Source organism: Psammomys obesus, unplaced genomic scaffold (genome assembly GCF_907164565.1).
Source record: "Psammomys obesus unplaced genomic scaffold, mPsaObe1.curated_primary_1811, whole genome shotgun sequence".
NCBI lineage: Eukaryota > Metazoa > Chordata > Mammalia > Rodentia > Muridae > Psammomys > Psammomys obesus.
In genome coordinates this window covers 229,120-247,392 of record NW_026596452.1, presented here as the reverse complement: position 1 = coordinate 247,392, position 18,273 = coordinate 229,120, and the positions used below count along the sequence as shown (strand labels likewise).

Genomic DNA, 18,273 nt, shown 5'->3' with positions numbered 1-18,273 from the left:
TAATCAAACTGAAGGCTGATATCAATAAAAGAAAACAATATAAAAATCTGCTATAATCTCCAAGCTCCTCCTCATTCTCTGCCTCATTTGGTCTTCAACTGAGTTCTCTCTGCAACCTGTCTCTCTTTTACTGTCCGAGGAAAACTGTCTTCTCTCCCTCTCTGCATTGCCACTAAGTAGTTTTTCTTTCCTCTCCTTGTGAGAGCTGGATGTATCCTATTCTTTCAGAGCTTTCTCTGGTTCATCACTGTTTCTGCCACTCAATTAGACATTGCTTTCAAGCACGAGTGCTTTCTTCTATAAGCTATCTTTACCTTCATTATTTGGAATTAAAGGCATGTACCACCACACCTGAATTTAAGCTTTTCTTTACCTGAAACTTGCTCTATACCAGAACTTGAACTCAGAGATCTGCTTTCCACTGTCTCCTGGATTAAAGGCATGTTTGTATTTCAGCCAGGTCATACACACCTAGAAGGTCTTTGGATGTGATCTCTTGCCAGAAGAGCCATGTTCTGAATTAACATTCCTCTACAATTTAGCATGTTTTTCAATGAATCTAAAAACAATTATCTTCAAAGATTTTCTTCTGCACAGATCTTGTTTTTACCTGCATTCATTTTTATTGGACTTTAAATTTCAATGTCTGATTTCTTCTTTCTGTGTTCAGTATTCTATATATATTTCTGCCCAACAAAAATGGTGACTGCTTTGTCCATTTTGTGGTCAGACAAACACAGGAGTTGCTGTCCCAAGACACTTATCAACTGAAAGAAACTTAAAATGTTACCTTATGCTCTTCATGCAAGGAAAAAAAAGAGAGCTATACAGTGTAGTTAACTGCAGAGCTATAGCAGAGGCTACATATAAGTAGGAGCCAGGGCAGCAGAGCTGCTGTTTCTCAGCCTGTGTTTGTACTAAGTCAGAGCTTTCCAAAGTTTGTTCATCAATGTCTTATAGTCCAGATAAGGCTGAGTGTCTACTGAGGACTAGTGTAGGTAGCTACTAAAGGTGCCATCTCTACCTTACAGCCTGAATGCTTTGTGCCATCCCCTTTGTCAACACAAGTATTTTTGTTGTTTTTTCCTATGGTATAATTTCATCTGTAAAGAATTCAGGGGTTAGAGAGATAACTCAGCAGATAAAAGTGCTTTCAATACAATCATAAAGTCTAGAGTTTGAATCCTGGCACATATATAACTCTTATAACATGTGATATAGGAGTTATAACACACATGCATATGTGCACAAGGATAGGGGAAAGGTGGGAGAGTGAGAACATGCTTTGGAATAGCAACTCACACATTTCATCTTTCCAGAGCTATGTTGGGATTTCTTCATATTGTGAGCTTACTTGTTTCAGTCTTTCCTTCCCCACCCTTGGATGTTGGTTACAATTCAGGAATATTGCCATCTTCATGCCAAATACAGGCCCTGCATCCTTCCTGCCTGAGTTCATTTTCAGATACCATGGCTGTGATTACAGAATGAAAAGTCATTATTGTTTCAGGGTCTTGGCATCTTATTTACATATGTGACTAAATATTTACTAAGAAGGGTTGAACCACTAGAAATAACAAGGAGTACAGGATAGCAGATCTATTTTTAATATTTTTTTATTCTGAAAGGATCAAAATGTCTTTAAAATAAAAAGTACTTTGAGGCAGGTGAGTGCCTGACAACCAGGTTCGGGAGAAGCTCCCACTGAGAGATCAGAGCCAGTTGCCTTGACAACATGTGGCAGGCACTGCAAGTATTTGACTAAGCCAGTCTCCTTTTGTGCTTTACAAGTGAAGCCTTTTGTCTGGACAGTCTCTAGCTCTGGGTTTCTGTGTTCTCTCAGAAAAATGACTGTTTCCTGTGGGTGTTCCCTGTAGTTGAAACTCGTCTTGGGGAAGGGCAAGGTACCTTTGTTTTTGCTGAAGTGATTTTGCTCTGCATCTTTTTTTTTCCTCTGCATCTTTTGAGACAAACAAGTGTCAGTCATCATGGAGCCCTGACCAGACCTTGGCACTTGTGCATGTCCAACTGGGCAAGTGCTTACTAGCCTCTTCCTCCTCTTGAACACTAGCCTGAAATTTTTTTCTCAAGGTTAGGAGCTGAGAAATGACTCAATCACTAAAATGCCTGCTGTACTAGCACAAGCACCTGAGTTTAGAGCCCCAACACCTACATAAAAAAGCTGGACTAGGACTGAGAGTGTGGGGACAGGAAGATCCCTGGAACCAGCCTACCCTGACTGGTAATCTCCAGGTTAGTGATAGACCTTGTCTCCAAAAATAAAATTGAAAATGATTGAAGATGTTTATTGTCTACCTCTGGCTTCTACATGCACATATATAAATGCAGACATGAACATGTGCAAACCCCCACCCATACACACACATACACACACAGAAACATATACACACACACTTTTCAGCTGACTGTTAAGGTAATTTTTGTGATTTTTTCTCAGTTTATATTTTCATTTCTTCGTCTTTGTCTCAAGTGAAATCATTCACACTGGAGCTGCATATAGCTCTGTGGTTGTCACTGTTGGCTTTGTGGGTTGATAAGGAAGGTGCTTGCTTCTATCTCCTGGCCTTTACCCATGCCTAAAAAGTTGCCTTCACATTCTCAAGCCTAGAGAACTGGCCTTGTAAAAGTATCCATTGGAAGATTCTGCCCTGCTGAATCTGAACATTCAAGGATGTTTCAAATCACTTAAGTTTTGTCAATTTTTCTTTCCTTCTAGAAAGATGAAATGCTAGCCTCTACCCACCTAGACTGACAAAAAATTGCAAGTCAAACTAATTAATCCCCTTTGTTTCTTTATGGAGGGAGTTTTGTACCTAAATGGCAAGTTAGCAATGCTCTCCATTTATTAGAATGTCTTGATGACGTTCTTGTCAGTTGGTAAAGGATAATTACCAAGAAATGTAGCAAATTGTTGCTCTTTGTCTGCATATGGGCAGCTCCTAGAAGCTTGAGAACCATGTGTAAGGGAAACTGTCAGGTTAGCAGGTACATGATAAAACTCAAATACAGATTCTGTCTCTGTCTCTGTCTCTCTCCCCAGAAGAAGAGGAGCTATTTTCACTATGAAAGACAGTTTCTTCAAATCTGCAGGCCTTGATATCTTTGATGTTAATATTCTAAATTTTCTTCAAGAAATGTAGAATGTGAACCTTTCGAATCATTTAAGAACTTAACCTGTGGCCCTGGGTTTGGAAAGCAAGACCTTTAAGAAAAAATATACACTCTATGAAAGTGCGGTATCTAGCATTTGTTAGTTTTGGTTTTCTTTAAATGTTAGTTTTTAGTCTAAAGATAGTCCTGCATGAAAAAACATAATTACATAAAAATGAATGCTTAGACAAATGTTAGGTTAAAGATTAATTAATTACCCTGATATTAACACCTTTTACTTCAATTTTAAAAAGAAGTGAGCAGGGAAGAAATAGATCAAGGTGGACTGTAGCAAAATTGAAACTGACAGATGGAAGGAAGAAAAACAAAAGAAAGAGGCCAGCAGAAAGCCACACTAGGGTCTCAGTAAACCTGGCTGAGGGATGATGGTCCAGAAGAGGGGGTGAGGGAAATGTGGCCTAATGTAATCCTGTTGTTAGGAAGTCACTGGGAAAGATGTAGTTTAAATGAAATGCAGCAGGACCTTGAGAGGAAGAGTGATAGCCCTGGCCTGGGAAGCTGATGGAGGTAAAGTTGCCAGTAGCCTTGCCTCTCTTTTCCCAAGAGGACATATAGGAAGGAATGGGGTAGACAGGCATGGAATGACTTGCTGAGGAATTTTGCTGAAGAGTGGAGAGACTGTTTAAGTCCTCAGACTTCTCAGGTGGAGGAAAGGCCATCTTCAAGGACCTTAGCCTAGTTGTGTGTAGCTGGACTTAGAATGCCAGGTCTCTCCGTCATTCTCTTCCCTGGAAAATACTTTGTGAGTCTATAGAGTTGAGTCATGAGTGAATGTATTGTGGAGTGTCAGATCCATATTTCTTTAACCTAACTCCTCAGGTTACTGGTGAGTGTATTAGCACAAAGTCCCAGCCGCTGGCTTGGTGGTGGTAGTGGTGGTAGTAGTAGTGGCAATGGTGATAGCGTCATTGTGGATGCACTCTGGTTTACTGATTGAGTTCCAGGACAGCCATGAGGACTACACAGAGAAGCCCTGTTTCAGAAAACAAAAATAAACAAAAGACTCAGTAGCGTTTAGGGACATTGAACCTTATTTGTTTCATTGATAAGGTCTCACCAAGAAATCCTACCAATTCGTGCCATCCTTGCCTGTGGGCACAAGGAGCCCACCCTACAAACTCAAGGTGCAAGAGTGGTCTCTGCAGATGTGGTTGGATCTGGATATTTGGGTTCATGGGCTAGATTTTAAGGGATGTTCTTTAAACACTTCTGGGTTGACAACTGTTTTGTGGGAGGGATAAACCAATGTATAGATGACCATATGCATTTGTGATTTCAAAACAGAAATATTTATTACATGAGATTTTCTAATACAGACTGGCATATTCAATTATTTAAAATTTAGATGTTAAAATAAATCACTTGTCCCTAGCAAACAGCATTCTAGCTTCTGTTGTGTAAGGTTCCTGGTACTTTGCCAGTCATGTTCAGTGGAGAGACCAAATCCAATGGTGGAGGGAAATTCAGTAAATGGACTAGCCTCAGGATATGATATTTAATCTCCTTTTATGAATTACCCACTAGAGAGCTGTCTGGCATGTTCCTTTGATCTGATTGTGGCTTCAAACTTAAAATGAAGTAATATAAAAACTTAGATCAAGCTTGCTCTAAAATCAGTAGCCCTCCTATATACAAAAAACAAAAGGGCTGAGAAAGAAATTAGAGAAACAACACCCTTCACAATAGCCACAAATGACATAAAGTACTTTGGAGTAACCCTAACCAAGCAAATCAAAGACATGTATGATAAAAATTTCAAGTCTCTGAAGAAAGAATTAGAAGAAGATATCAGAAGATGGAAAGATCTCTCATGCTCATGGCTTGGCAGGATTAACATAGTAAAAATGGCCATCTTACCAAAAGCAATCTACAGATTCAATGCAATTCTCATCAAATTACCAACACAATTCTTTACAGACCTGGAAAGAAAAATTCTCAACTTCATATGAATAACAAGAAACCCAGAATTGCTAAAACAATCTTCTACAATAAAAGATCTCCTGGAGGTATCTCCATCCCTGATCTTAAGCTATACTATAGAGCAACAGTAATAAAAACTACATGGTACTGGCATAGAAACAGAATGATGGATCAATGGAACTGAACAGAGGACCCAGAGATAAACACACACACTTATGGACACCTGATCTTTGACAAAGATGCCAAAACCATACAATGGAAAAAAGATAGCATCTTCAACAAATGGTGCTGGTCCAACTGGATGTCTACATGTAGAAAAATGAAAATAGATCCATACTTATCACCCTGCACAAAACTAACGTCCAAGTGGATCAAAGACCTCAACATAAAACCAGACATATTAAATCTGCTAGAAAAAAAAATGGGGAATACCCTTGAACTCGTTGGCACAGGAGAGAACTTCCTGAACAGAAGACCAACAGCACAGGCTCTAAGAGCAACAATCAATAAATGGGACCTCATGAAGCTGAAAAGCTTCTGTAAATCAAAGGATACTGTCATCAAAACAAAGCGACTCCTTACAGATTGGGAAAGAATCTTCACCAACCCTCTATCTGATAGAGGACTAATATCCAGTATATATAAAGAACTAAAGAAGCTGAAAAGCAGCAAAACAAGTAATCCAATTAAAAAATGGGGAACAGAGCTAAACAGAGAATTCTCTGTAGAAGAATATCGAATGGCAGAGAAACACTTAAAGAAATGCTCAATGTCATTAGCCATTAGGGAAATGCAAATCAAAACAACCCTGAGATTTCACCTTACACCCATCAGAATGGCCAAGATGAAAAACTCAAGTAACAACACATGCTGAGAGGTTGTGGGGAAAGGGGAACCATCCTCCACTGCTGGTGGGAATGTAAACTGGTACAACCACTCTGGAAAGCAATCTGGTGCTTTCTCAGACAACTAGGAATAGCGCTTCCTCAAGATCCAGCCATACCACTCCTAGGCATATATCCAAAAGAGGCTCAAGTACATAATAAGGACATTTGCTCAGCCATGTTTGTAGCAGCTTTATTTGTAATAGCCAGAAGCTGGAAACAGCCCAGATGCCCCTCAACTGAAGAATGGATGCAGATATTGTGGTACAGTTACACAATGGAGTATTACTCAGCAATGAAAAATAAGGAAATCATGAAATTTGTAGGTAATGGTGGGACCTGGAAAGGATCATCCTGAGTGAGCTGTCCCAGAAGCAGAAAGACACACACGGTATATACTCACTCATATAGACATAACATAGGAACACCTACTAAAAACTGTACATCTAAAGAAACTAAGCAAGAGAGAGGACCCTGACTAAAACGCTCAATCTCCATCCTGAAAGGCAAAGAGGATGGACATCAGAAGAAGAAGAAAACAGGAAACAACCTAGGAACGTGCCACAGAGGGCCTCTGAAAGCCTCTGCCCTGCAGACTATCAAAGCAGACGCTGAGACTTATGGCCAACTGTTGGGCAGAGTGCATGGAATCTTATGTAAGAAATGGAAAATAGTAAGAGCTGGAGAGGACAGGAACCACAGAAGGAGAGCAACAGAACCAGAAAATTTGAACACACGGAACTTCCCAGAGACTCATACTCCAACCAAGTACCATGCATGGAGATAACCTAGAACCCCTGCACAGATGTAGCACATGATAGTTCAGTGTCTAAGTGAGTTACATAGTAATGGGAAGAGGGACTGCCTCTGACATAATCTGATTAGCCTGCTCTTTGATCACCTCCCCCTGAGTGGGGAACAGCCTTACCAGGCCACAGAAGGTGACAATGCAGCCACTCTTGATGTGATCTGATTGCCTAAGATCAGAAGGAAGAAGAAGAGGACCTCCCCTATAAGTGGACTTGGGGAGGGGCATGCATGAGGAAGAGATACGGAGGGTGGGATTGGGAAGGGAGGAGGGAGGGGCTTATGGGGGAATACAAAATGAATATAGTGTAATTAATAGTAAAAAATTAAAAAAATTGCTTTATTAACATTCAAAGCTGAAAAGAATATATGCTGCTCACTCCTGTATTCCTAACATTTGGGAGGGTAAGACAAGAAGATTACCTTGAGTGTATGGCCAGCCTGGGTTACATACAAGATCCTATCCCACAGAATGGAATCCATATATAGCTAGTTAATTTGAGGGGATTGTCTTTTTTGTTCGTTTTGTGTCGGGGGGGGAGGGGTGTTTATTTGTTCGTTTTTTCCAGACAGGGTCTTTCTATGTACCCTTGCTTTCTAGAACTCACTCAGTAGACCAGGCTGGCTTCAAACTTACAGAGATCAGCCTCACTTTGCCTCCTGAGTGCTGGGATTAAAGGTGTATGCCATCATAGTCAGGCTAAAGGACGCTCTTTTATGATAACTCTGTAGTGTTAATACATATGTGAACTAGATGATGGGCACATGTGCTGTCTCTCTCTCCCAGTGCTCTCTCTCTCTTTATCTCCCTCTCTGTCTCTCTCACACAAACACATACAAAAAAATGGTAACAAAGAATTATTTTTAGCCATTGTCAGGTAATCCCTAGAGAGCAGAGTCTCTGCTCTAGAGAGAGTTAGTACTGTTAATATTTTCAAAGGTGTTAAACCTTATGGCCTCTTGACTATAGAATTGTTTTGAGTAACTTCACAGAGAACATGTGAAAAAAAGATTTAGATTTTTAGCCAAATGGCTAAATTAAAAGCTTTTAAGTTATAATTTCAAAAAATGCCTTTGATGATTTTAAAGACCAGGATTCTGTTTTCATTTTATTTGTTCTAATGGGCAAATCATGGAAGGATCCAGAACAGATCTTTGACTCTCGAAATGTATATTACTTGACTTAGTAAGAAAGTTGGCCTACCGAAGGTAGAAGACACATCATGGGGAGCATAGCAGTCTCCTCAGTCCTAGTCATGTTGGGCAATTGTACAGCCATACAGCAGCTAGCATTACATTTTCTCAAGATGACAGTTGCAGAAACAACAAATAAAACAGGTCAAGTCCAAATGTGAAATTAGGGAGAAAGGGGGATTACAAACTCCTTGTGCATCTTTCACCTTAAGCTAACAATGCCCAAAATGAACACAGGTGAATGACTGACTAGATAAAGATCTCCCCTTCCATTCATTCTACCCTTGCTTTTCTACTTCAGGTAATACTGATTTGCAAAACAGTAAATCTAGTTGAAGATAATGCTGTTCTATTGCTATATGACTTTTATTCAGTGTCTGGAAGCAGATCCAAGGGCTTAGAGAGTGAGTTATTAAATATTTTCATTATAATTCAAATTTATTATCATCCACATTATATTTTATTATAATCATTGGAAAGATTTTGATATTTTATTATGAGCAACTCAAATACACACAAAATATAGTATTAAGGGTCCCATCCTTAGATTTAAGTTTCTTTTTTTTTTATTTTTGGTTTTTTGAGACACCATTTCTCTGTGTAGCCATGGCTGTCCTGGATTTACTTTTGTAGACCGGGCTGGCCTCAAACTCATAGAGATCCTCCTGCCTCTGCCTCCCCAAGTGCTGGTATTACAGGCATTCACCACCGCTCCCAGAATTAAGTTTCATTTTTAATATTTGCTTTATGTACTTACTTAAAACTATAGTGGTAAAGGTGTGTTTTCTTTAAAGATGTTTCTACTATAACAAGGTATAAAAATATTTCATCCATAATTCTCACCCATCCTACCCTCCAATTTCCTGTGTGTTTATGGCCACAATGCAATGAGAATTTAGCTGTGAAACTAGTATACAAATTTGCTTTTGTATACTAATATTCACATTTCTAGTCTAGTATTCACTCAGCAGCATTTCGGACGTACCTCAATGTTGAAGAGCATAAAATGATATAAAACAAAATAGAAGATGGCTCCTGACATATGTTTGTTAGGAATGGACATTTTAAAGATATTTGTCTAGAAAACTAAAGAGAAAAAGTCTGTGTCATGCTAGGAGGTTAAAGTTGAAAAGGTAGCATTAGCATTGTTAAAGGGATTGGGGGAGGTAAGCTACTCCCTGTCTGTTAGTCTGATTCGTGAGCTGGTAGAGTTCCATGTACCTGGCACCCCTGTATACCAGGTGCCTACAGAGTCACTGGGAGCCAGTGACTCATGCATGTGGTAGAGAAGCCAAAGTTCAGGCAATGGTTGGGGCTAGACTGCTTGGACCCACCATTAGATTGGCTGGTTTACCATTGTGTCTCACCATGTGGAGATGGAGCTGGTAGTCAGAGTTGAGTTATTTTGCATCTTTTAAAATATATATTTATTTAATGTATACTGGTGTTTTGTCTGCACATATGTCTGCACACTATTATATGGCATCGGATTCCATGAGACTACAGTAATAGATTCCATGTGTGTGCTGGGAATTGAAACCAGGACCCTCTGGAAGAATAGCCAGTTTTCTTAATTACTGAGTTATCTCTCCAACCCCTATTCAGCAATTTTTAAAAAACTGTTGTCTGGGTTGGGTTTATAGCTTAAGTGTTAGAGTACTTGTTAGCATGCTTGAGGCCCTGGATTTGATCTCTAGTAACACCGAAATAATTTAATTGTTTTTTTTTTCTTGTTTGTTTGTTTGAGACAGGATTTCTCTATGTAGTCTTGGCTATCCTGGACTCAGTTTGTAGACCAGGATGGCCTGGAACTCACAGAGATCTACCTGCCTCTGCCTCCCCGAGTGCTGAGATCATAGGCATGCACCACCGCACCTAGGTAATTTATTATTATTTTTTTTATATTAGGACTCTGCTACTTAAAACAACAATAACAAAAAGCATATAAAACAACCAAGGAAAGCTAGTAATGGAGCTCAGTTGATAGAGTGCTTGCCTAACATACAGGAAACCCTGGACTGGTTCCCTAGTAGCACATTGTCCTGGTGTAGTGGAATGTGCCTATAATCTTTGCACTCAGGAGGTAAAAGCAGGTGGATTATAAGTTCAAAGTTTAAGGCAAGCCTGCAATACATGAAATCATGTTTAAAAAGCAATGAGTGAATGAATGAATGAATCTTACATGAGAAAAGCAACCCTTTTAGGTTATCATTTCCTACTACAAATGCCCTCCTCCTGGGTTTGAAGCTTTCCTCATTTTTTTATCTTATGCTCTGCACACTTGGTAAAGTTTACCTTTCATTGAAAGTCAGCTACAGAAAGAGCCATTTGAAACATGCTTTTCTCTTACATTTTTTTTCTCTTTTCCCACTTATTGTGGTGCTGGGAATTAACTCCAAGGCCTCAAGGTTGCTAGGCAAGCACTCTACCACTCAGCTACATCCTAGCCTTTTATCCACTTCTTTTACTTGCTTTTTAAAGTTCAATAAAACTAGAAAACAAGCACATGGTAGTTGTAAGCTGGTTTGACTTTACTAAATTCAGACTTTGTCAGTTATTCAAGACCCATTTTTAAAAATTCTGTATTTTTTATTCACATGTCCCCATGTAGACAACAGCTTGATTCATATTATAAGAGAAAATAATGTGGTTATATAAACTAGTAGACCTAGGTTCTATGTAGACACAAATTTCCTTTGAAATGAGAATCAAATCAGTGAACAAATACTCTTGACATTTATGATTGCTTTTCAGATGAGCTACGTTCTTGGTCTCCAGCTTGTGTTTATCCCTGTAAAAATGATTGTACTGGGTTGGAAAGATGGTTCAGCAGTTACAAGCACTTGCTGCTCTTCCAGAGGACCCAAGTTCAGTTTCCAATACCAATGTCTGGTATCTCATAGCCATTTATAATTCCAGTTCCAGGGCATCTGATGAACTCTTCTGGCCTCTGTTAACAACCCTACTCATGTTCCTCTACCCCCACCCCCACACATATTAAAAACTAAAATCTTTTTTTAATATTATAGCTGTTTCCTGTATTATAACTACTGAGCCAAGAATGATAGGCAAAAAACTTGAGAGACTCTTCTCATTGAACATGTCTAAGAAAAGTGGGAGAAACATTCCAAAAACATTATCTCTTTCATCTCAAAACAAATGGCTTCTTCATTCCACTTTGAGATTTAGTAGAAATAAATTGGTAAATATTTTGCAGTATAATTGCTCTTAAGAACTGAATCTCTAAATTGTGGTATGCATGGTGGGGTGCTTCAGGGCCTGACTGTGCACTTATGTCTCTTCCCTTTTGGCAGGAAATTACTACATGTTTGCCAGATTACTACAAATGGACACAATATCTGTTTATCAAACTCTATGAAGCTTATCAAATGGAGTTATGTTCATGTTAGCTACACTTTTAAAATTTTATAAATCCTCTCTGTCTCAGAATCTTCTCTGTTAGCCAGGTGTGATGGTGCATGCCCTTATTTCTAGCACTAGGAAGACAAAGGCAAGCAGATATCAGTGCGTTCCAGGCTAGCCTGTCTTACTATATAGTGAGACCCTGTCTCAAAACTACTAAAACAAAACAAAATTCATCACTTTCATGTGAGAAATAAAATCCTATTTGCACATAATGGTAAAGATGAATGCTGCTTCAGGCTCATATACTCCTCTGCAGCAGACCTTGCACTACCTAAAATAAAGCAGTGTTTGGTCCTTTCTATCTACTAAGTAAAATTTTTCCTGAATTCTCCCTGATGAGTCAATTTTCCTAGTCTTATGAACCTAAGCATTTTAGGTCCTAGATACTTATATCATGGTCTTCTTTATATGTTTATGTGGAAAAGACCTTGGGGACCTGATGTTAGAAGAAATAAACTATTTGATGCTGGTCTTTCCATCTGATACCAGACAGCATATCTTCAAGTTTTTTGTGACTACATAACCTGTGGTTGTAAAATTATAACACAGATTATAGTTTATGGGCTGATTAACCTCTCCCACCCTGATGTTTATGACTCAGAACCAGTCAGGTCCCAACACATTCTGAAAGAGGCACTGAAGAGAATACAATAAAGGACTTGACTGTGCTGTCTTTAGCACTGCCTCGAAAGGCTGGAAAGTATCTAGCACTGGTGACAGAGGATACTCTTGTCACCTGACAAGCTTGAGGGCAATGTCAGGCCCCTGATCAGGCAGGAGTGGCTATAGCCTCACAGTGTTGTAACCATTAGTAACATTGCCCACAGCCCACCAGAGTTCCTCACAGAAGGCAAACCATCCTGCAGTCCAGAGTTGAGGTAGATGCAGGACATGAGCAAGAGAGAAGAAGGGTCTGTGCGGTGTATAGGTGTTAGCTCCATCTCGATGGGAATTACTGACAATACTTTTTGGTGCCAAGGAACTACACATGTTAAACACATCAACTACCATTAAGTTTTTAAACAGTGTAATCAGGTAAAGCAAGCTCCAGACTCCTCTGTACTCACTGCCTTCTTTATACTAGGAGACACCTGAATGTCACAAACTGGTAAGTATAGGCAGTGGTATTTGTTTTAAACTAAGACTAAAACTAACAGGAACTCTGTAGTGTCTTCATCATGATTAGGACCACCTGTTCTACCTGCCAAGTGAGTCTGTGGAGTCAGACTCAGAATTGTTACCCTTAGGGGGACAGTGTTGAAGGCAGAAGGCATAGCAGTTCTGGAGCTGATGAAAATGTTCTATATTTTGACATTAGTAGTGGTTACATGCCTACTCATTTAAAAATTCATTCATTGTTCACTTAAGACATATCTACTTTTTATATATTACACATTAACTTAAACTACAGTCTTTCAAAATTGCAAATGTAGCTTAATTTCTTGAGACTCGAGTTTCTTTTTTTTTTATTTTAATTTTTGAATTTTAATTCAAGTACAAGTCAGCTAGTTAACATAAATACAAAATAAATGCACATAATTTGCAGCCATGTACAAAAATGCAACAACAGTAACACTCACATGAATGGGCAAAACTCATCAGCTCTTTTAAAGCTGACTAAACTATGAATGATTGGTATAATTTAATTCACATCCACTGGGGTACATTCAAAAAGTTTAACAAAACTGATCAGAACTAGAGTTTTTAGTTTCTAAAATGGATAGCATAAAAGTCAAGGTACACTTGAGAAACATAAAGTTATGGTGGAGAAGGTATGTGAGGAGGCAGAAAAGCACACTTTCTTTTACATTCTGTCCTATTTAATCAGACATACCGATCTTCTAAGGAATGTTGAAAGTCGTGATTAACGATGATAAATGAGCTGTGTATACACCCCACAGGGGTCCCCAGCACACTAAAACAGTTCAGACAGAAGAGCATGTGAACCAAAAGGCATGAAGAAAACAGGGATTTCTTCCACTTACAGTCTTCAAATTGAAATCACTATTTTCTGATTTTAAAAAGCCAAATATTTAGACTTTAGTAAATGAACATTTATTCTTTTAAACACCCCAAACTGTGCTCATCCTAATGGGGCAAACATCCAGGTTTAGGAGACAAAAGGCTGGGCTATGTGACCTAACAATGCTGTCAGAATTACAGAATTCAGAATTACAATCTAGCTTGAGCCCCCTCTAGTCAGTCAGGTTGGTTCCACACAGTTACATAATGGGAACTGGACAGATTTAGTGAGTATGGAGGGGCGGGTCTCTTATGACAGCAAAGGCAGAAGTTTAAGGTCATCTTGGGCAGTAAGAGGCAAATCATTAAAAAAAAATAAAATAAAAGGAAGGAAGAAATCAAACCGAACCAAAGACAAGTCTGGTAGCAGGTCCCTGGAAATTTAAAGCACTGTATGGTATCCTACTACAGCTTGGCAATTCACCAACTGGAATATGCAAGTTTCAAGCCTTTGAGCAACAGTAGCAGAGTTCTAGCTGCTGCTGTGTGAGGTTTGCTTCCAGTAGTTACTGTTCCAGCCTAAGTTCAATATTCTGAGAAGACTACAACAAAAGTATACAACAAGGTCCACACTAGGTCTCTAAGAAGTTTTAAAAGGTTATCCGACTGAAAACAGGTTGTAAAAAGGCCAATGCATAGAGTATGCACATCTTTTTAAACATTACAACTGATTTAAGAAAATTTTCAAAGAAATACTTTAGAGACAAACTATATATAACACACGTATGAGTTTTCTTTTGGATTATCTCTGTCATAAAGTAAACTGTGGCAGATAGTGCTCAGGGGAAAACAAAAGACCTCATTGCTCCTTTCCAACAGCTGCTTTACAAGGAAATACTGAGACTCTAAAACCCCTTTCTGCAGAACACACACTAATACTTTAAAAGCTGAGTACAATGTACTAGAGGTTAATAAGTCTTACTTGCAAAATACAGAGTATCACATGTTCTTTCTTGAAGGACACTTATTATGGATTTGCTACGACTACATAAGGTGTTCCTTGGCTGCTGGTTTGTGTGTCATTCTTCATCCCTTGCGATTTGTGTAACACAGGAGAACATGCCCTACATTCAACACAACTAAGTGTTATGGATCTTCCCACGAGCAAATGGTGCTGTATTAGGCAGTATCAATGGCACCTGAAGAGGAAACACTATAGCCTGAGACCTCCTCTACAGATTTAAGTTAAACCCACAAGCAGGTATTTATTTTTTGGTATGTTCCATGTAATAAATGTCAAAGCTGTAATAATTCCAAAGGTAACAATCTAAACTTCCTTTGGTCTCCAAATACATTGACTGGAATATTTGTAATTCCAATTGAGCACCTCAAAAACATCCAGTTACTGTTACAAGGAAGTCAAGGTGAGAAATTTAAGAAGGAATTACACTTCATTGGTGAGAGCAGAAAAAGCTTTCAATGGCATGTGGTTTTTCCATAATATTGTGGCATTACACAGTACACTGCACACTTAAAACACTGTTAAGATCTCCAAAACATATGTAAAATCCAGAAAAATATTATGAACACTGCTTCTGCCCAATACATAACAACGTTAAAAAAACTAACATGAATTCTCTCCTAATTCTTAACCCCTCAAAAGGCCACAAAGCGCATTCACAAAGTCACTCTGAAGAGAAAGCCATTGCGCAAAATGTGAAGTTAAGGTACACTGATGAGTTAAGTACCGCAGTGGAGTTTAACTGTAGAAGCTTAATATACTAGTATAGCAACACCCATAGGAAAATCTATAGTACTGCAGCAAACACCTTCATAATGGCCATATATCATACATTAAAGTATTAGAAGGTGTTGCTGACTCAATAGCAAAATTTTAAAACTACATCTTGTTAACACATTGAACTAAAATTAGCCCAGCTCTATGACAGAGCATTCCAGAAACTAGGACAGAATAACATTGTCCAATGCAGCACACTCATTTACAGACTCTTTGCCAACTAAGATTTGCTCTATCTGATAGCTGAAGGCTTCTTTTTGTAATAGTTATATTGTCCTAAATACTTCAAGGAACCTATAAAGGACAAAACTGAAAAATACCATTTTCTCTACCAACCAATACAGATGTGGAAATAACTCAAAGGTTAAAATTCTTAATGTGAAAGTAAGTAGAAAAAGTTCAAGTGTTAGCTTTTCTACTTTTAAAGTAGGGTTGAGACTGTGATAATCACATTACAGCTCACAGATTATGGAATCAAAATTGCATCCATTCATGCATTTCATAATTGGAGAAAATTTGAGGATGTTCTCTAAGTCACTGAGTCAGTATCCACTTGCTTTTTCTTTTTCTTTTTTTTTTTGGGGGGGGGGCTAGAGAGACAACCATGGGTGCTGGGAACCGAACTCTTATATTTTTGGTTGTGAGCCTAGCCTTTAATGGCTGAGCTATCTCTCCAGCCCATCCACTCGCTTTCTTTATAGCCCAAACCAAAAACCATGTGCATTTGATTAACCATGTGCATTTGATATGTAAACTTAAAGTCCACATTATGATAGATATCTTTTAGCTATAACCAAAACATTTTTAATGCTGAAAATACATAAAATATGTTAAAGTGCAGTGATCACTGATGTCAAATAAAATATTGTAGCAGGTAAGATCTTTTGGGGAAATGGTATTAAGGATCTACCTACTGTTTAGAGTATTCCAGGGGAAATCTAGTTAGACATCTGTAATTGTCACTACTCTCTTTGGAAAACTACAGCACAGTATATACCTAGGGATGACTTTGTTTAAAAGGCCAAAAAAAAAAAAAAAAAAAAAAAAAAAGCTCATGGAATTAACACTATATTCTGAATGTTGTCAATCAATACAACGAAACCATAGCTGTTGATCAATGGCAGAGAAAACGGCAATTTTGAGCATGGAATGCTTTTCAAAGCATTCTCTTAAGAGGCGGCACAGGCTTTTTTTACTGAAAGACCAGTGTGGTGTGGTATCTTATGTTTTATAACCAAACTTCCACTCAGCCATAGTAGTTAAAACATGTTTCCAATCTACTGTCTTCTGTCCACCTTGCTGGCTTCAAGATCCCCTGGTCCACTGGCATCTTTTGGTCTCCCTGCTCTGTAGCATGGCAGCCCCTGCTGCTATCCATTAAGGAGGTAGACAACCAATTCATAAGTGGCCATTAGAATGGCTGTGTTTGGAATCTGTCTCACCAGATGAGTTGTTAGACCGCGGTAAAGGGACCCATAACCTTCTTCTTGAACAATCAAAGATAGTGTCTGAAAAAAAGATCTGTATTTTGTTCCTTCTTCACGTAGTCTTGTTCTTACAACTTCATGTGGATACGCTATGGTGGTAGCACAGGTTTTGGAGGTGGCAGCAGCTAGCATCATTCTCACAAAATCTGATGCTTCCTTCACAGACTCTTCATCACTTTCCATCACAGAGGCAGTCTTATATTCTAATAGTTTTTGCTTAATGCTTTCATAAATAACAAAGTGGATAACTGTCTCTGAAATGCCGGCATATGAGGCAGACATGCCTCTGTAAAATCCTTTCAGTCCATCTGTCTGATATACTTTACGAACACATTCAAAAGCACCCATTCGCTTTTCCCCACGATTCCTTGCATCAAGCTGTAACCGAGTCTTTATAAGCCAAATGGGGTTTGTTGCAGTGATTGCAGTAAAACGAGGTTTAAGTTAGTCCATATTTCTACAGGAAGTGACCTGCGGATGGGGAGCATGAGATGACACGATCTCACTCTTTTCTCGGGAGAAATGTACAGTAAATGCCTGCCATTGCAGCTGAAACCATGTGTACTTGGGTAGAATCAGGATCAAAAACACCATTCAACTTTTCCTTGCAGTTTGAATAAGCAGCAAAGTATATTGCTCTGGAGGGGGCCACCCCCACCAAATTGGGGCCTAATCCTCTAAACAACGAGCGAGGGCCTTCTTTTTCCAGGATAACCTTTAGACAATGCAGAGGTCCAGGGGACACTACTCGGTTCACACTTGCTCCAGCCATCGTGTTCAGCTGAACTTCAGATATATACAGTGTCACAGAAGATGACTGCAACCGCGTTTTGACAACTTCCAGTGGACATGTCAGAATAGCTCCCACTGTACCACCACATCCCCCGGCGAACAGATGCACCAGCGTGTCCCTCTGGCTCATCCTCTCTTCCGCATGTCCTCCGGGCGCAGAGGCGGGACGCGGACCCAGCAGCACCGCTACGGCCGGGAGAAGGCGCGGCGGGGTGCGGGGCGGGGGGGGGGGGACACGCCGGGGAGCGGGCGGGACCGCGGCTGCGGAAGGCCACCGGCCGGCCCTCCCCGCTGCGCTCCTGCTCCGGCGAGCTCAGACTGCCGAGACTCGAGTTTCTTCCCTGTCTTTCAGTATGTCTCTGACCTTAGACATGTTACACTGCTTCTCTACTACTCATAATCATTCTCTGTGATAGGATTCTCTGAGGATAGGTGTCTCCTTACCACAAAGTTGATGAAAGGGCCACATCTAAGCTGAGGATAGTGGCACACAACTGTAATCTAGGGATACTGAGGGAGAAATAGTCCAAGTTTGAAACTAAACCCGAGCTAGATAACCACTTAGCTGTAACCCACTTATCATGGAAACTTAGCACCTGGTTATCACTCATAAAGTTAGTGCTGTTATTAAAGACCAGTATATTTATTTCTTCTTCAGTAATCCTATTCTTCAAAACTTTAAATAGTACCATTTTTTTCTTCTTTTCCAAAGTGTTCCAGAGTTTCTAATCCTGAATGTTCATCCTGTCATTCAAGAAAAACCTAAGGTTGAAATAGACACATGCTGAGAGGCTTCCACTTTCTTAAGCAT

At 39.4% G+C, this 18,273-nt stretch overlaps 1 protein-coding gene across 1 annotated transcript; it reads right to left on the bottom strand.

The window, feature by feature from the left end:
- Positions 1–12,888: 12,888 nt before the first annotated feature.
- LOC129669891 (solute carrier family 25 member 36) lies at positions 12,889–17,730 on the bottom strand. Its single transcript, XM_055598268.1, has 2 exons — positions 17,208–17,730; positions 12,889–17,104 (listed from the first exon to the last, which is right to left on the bottom strand). The coding sequence occupies exons 1-2, from the start codon at positions 17,590–17,592 to the stop codon at positions 16,554–16,556; spliced, it is 936 nt and encodes a 311-aa protein (XP_055454243.1). The 5' UTR covers positions 17,593–17,730; the 3' UTR covers positions 12,889–16,553.
- Positions 17,731–18,273: the final 543 nt, after the last annotated feature.

Bases quoted from the DNA above. Each gene is read 5' to 3' on its own strand.
- LOC129669891 (XM_055598268.1), bottom strand. From the start codon at position 17,592: ATGAGCCAGAGGGACACGCTGGTGCATCTGTTCGCCGGGGGATGTGGT. The intron at 17,105-17,207 runs GCATTTACTGTA...AACTTAAACCTC, and splicing joins GGTTTCAGCTGCAATGGCAG to GTTTTACTGCAATCACTGCA.